Source organism: Protobothrops mucrosquamatus, unplaced genomic scaffold (assembly GCF_001527695.2).
Source record: "Protobothrops mucrosquamatus isolate PMUCROS unplaced genomic scaffold, P.Mucros_1.0 scaffold323, whole genome shotgun sequence".
In the NCBI taxonomy this organism is placed as follows: Eukaryota; Metazoa; Chordata; class Lepidosauria; order Squamata; family Viperidae; genus Protobothrops; species Protobothrops mucrosquamatus.
Window position 1 is genome coordinate 9,836 of NW_015386662.1, and position 2,771 is coordinate 12,606.

Genomic DNA, 2,771 nt, shown 5'->3' on the forward strand with positions numbered 1-2,771 from the left:
TCTTCAAATACAATCTTCTTTCCCAGAATTTAAGGAATGCTTCAGCCCTCTTTGTTTATATGACAGTTCTTGCCTATTTCCTCAAGGTCATCTCTTAGATTCTCTGTCCTAAATAATAAGAAGTTATGAAGTCTTCAATTTTCCCACAAACTGGAAGCATACAAATAACTGAGTTTACATATTCTTCAGCTAGGAGTTCTTAAATAATATAAAATTACTGATGTGTTCAGTTAATTAGCTTATGGAACACCAAAAGTATACATGACAAACTGATTCCAGCAGGATGCTATTTCAGAGAACAGAGACAATTCAAACTTTCTTTTAGTGGATAGGCACAAGCTATTGGGAGAAGGTAAATGTTCCTTCTGAACCAGATAATTAAAATGTGGATAATACATCTTTCTGCTATCCAAACTTCAACTCTCAGAAACCACCAGCTAGCTTGGAATGAAATCTGGAAGCTGATATTCATATATTTGAAGGGCACTCATATTGGGGAAGGCTGGCATAACAAGGATTCTTAAATAGATATCCTTAGGAAACCAGAAATACCTGTTCTTTATAAGTTGGTGGAAACTATTTCTACAGATAGGCATAAAAAAGGAGACATTTTGGTAAAGAAGAATCAATATTGACAAATTCCTTTCAGATTTTGTGAATGGAAACTCAGAAAAGGTTGGGCACGTAGGCAATTTGCTCTAAGACAAATGTATGCATGTAAAGCAAAAGTAGCTATTAAATGCTATGACTATAATGAGTGCTTATTCTCTGATTCCTTAGGTTACACAGTCAATTCAGCTTCAGTACCTGGAGATCTGCTATACATTGCAGGGCAACCTCGTTATAATCACACCGGTCAAGTTATCATATATAGAATGAAGGACACTGAAATAGAAATACTTCAGAAATTAAGTGGTGAACAGGTAAGTATGTATTATGACCCTAATCTACTGCTGGAAAGTCTTTCACTGGAGGTAAAAAAATCAATAAGCACATCCTCACTATATTTCCATTTTTAATGTTAATTAAATAATAAAGTTATGTGCACCACACATTTACTCAAGAAAAGAATTACAAGTAATGATTTCATTCAAAGCTATTACATCAATTGTCAATGACTGTATATCTATTTTAACAATTACTAATATACAGTACATGTTTTAAGTTCTTTTATAGGAATATTGGGATTTTTTTATTTTATCTTCATTCTTAAAGAAACTGAATTTATTTGCACTTTCTAACTACCTCGTTATGATGCAATTTTTCAGTTCAAAATGTCCGTATTAAAAATGTCTATACTAAGGAAAGTTTCACATAGTGCATAGCAAAACTTGCATGCACAACTAAATACAATTTTTCAGCAGCAACTTGTAACACAACAAATTACAGAATGTCATGTTTGAAGAAAGGCATTTTTATGTAAGAGTAGCAGCACTGAAACAGCACTGAATATGTACAGACTGAATTTCACCTCTGCACCTATGCGACTTATGGATTATGCTTTTGTATTTCTCTTAATATTCGGATTTTAGTAACAGCCAACCTCTGCTTGGGTACTAAAATAGAGGCATGGCCCCAGCTTAGTTTCTTTGTGTTGTTGTGTTGGAGCAGAATAACTCTATATTTTTAATAATTCTTAGGGTTCTAAGTCACATTTTTCAATTTCAAATCAAGGGCCTCAAAATAGTTTATCTAGTCCTCGTCCTGACCCCCACTTCATATTAATATATTTTTCAATATTAAAAGTTATACACAACCCATACAAGTTATGAATTATATTACTTAGCAAAGTGGGGAGACAGGGGGATTATGTAATGCATAATTTTCTTTCCTTAGTGGCCATCTGTTGATTTTATTTCCTCAACCTGAAATAAGTTTGTTTTCTTTCTTTCTTTTCTGTGTGCATCTGCACACGCACATGCAAACACAAAAACTCTGAAAAACTAAGTAATCTCACCCTTGCCATTGAAAAAAAAAGAGATGGTTTAATTGTTTAATTCCTATCCAATCTTAATCCGAATTAAATCATTACTTTATTCACTGGTGGGGGAAATCACAAAAAAAATATTTATCATTTTCAGGCTCATGATACCGTGATGTTTGAGGACCTGTGGATTATATAATGCCAATGTTGTTATACATTAACATGTATCAATGGGGTGCTATTTTTTAAATCACAGATCGGATCGTATTTTGGAAGTGTTATCACAACAATTGATATTGATAAGGATACATATACAGATCTTCTTCTGGTGGGAGCACCTATGTACATGGGGACCGAGAAAGACGAGCAAGGCAAGGTGTACATTTATTCTTTGAACCAGGTAATGATTCTAAAAAACTCATATGGATTGAGAATTCAAGTGAGAGTCTAACATCAATTGATTGCATGTCTACGCTATCAAAAGAACTTGTAATACAAATCAGATAGATCTTTTTGATCATTATTTCTTCCTTAACAGAAAACCTTTGAATATCAGATGACACTTGAGCCTGTAAAGCAGACTTGCTGTTTGGTACACAAGGAGAAGGATTGCACAAATCACAACAAAAATGAACCATGCGGAGCTCGTTTTGGGACATCAATTGCTCCCGTAAAGGATCTCAACCTTGATGGTTTTAATGATATAGTCATAGGTGCTCCTCTAGAAGACGATCATCGAGGGGCTGTGTATATTTATCATGGAAATGGGAAGAGTATAAAGAAAGAATATGCCCAGGTATGGCTCAGAATCAATTGTCTCATTCCAAAACCAAGAGTAGTTTAATTA

At 34.0% G+C, this 2,771-nt stretch overlaps 1 protein-coding gene across 1 annotated transcript in view; it reads left to right on the forward strand.

The window, feature by feature from the left end:
• ITGA1 (integrin subunit alpha 1) overlaps window positions 1-2,771 on the forward strand; it is a gene marked incomplete at its 5' end in the record, with an annotated part of 43,457 nt that overhangs the window by 8,060 nt on the left and 32,626 nt on the right. Inside the window, 3 exons of the mRNA XM_015815179.1 lie at window positions 724-923; window positions 2,181-2,324; window positions 2,463-2,720. Of these exons, the coding sequence (XP_015670665.1) occupies window positions 724-923; window positions 2,181-2,324; window positions 2,463-2,720 (602 nt within the window). The remainder of the gene's footprint in view (window positions 1-723; window positions 924-2,180; window positions 2,325-2,462; window positions 2,721-2,771) is intronic.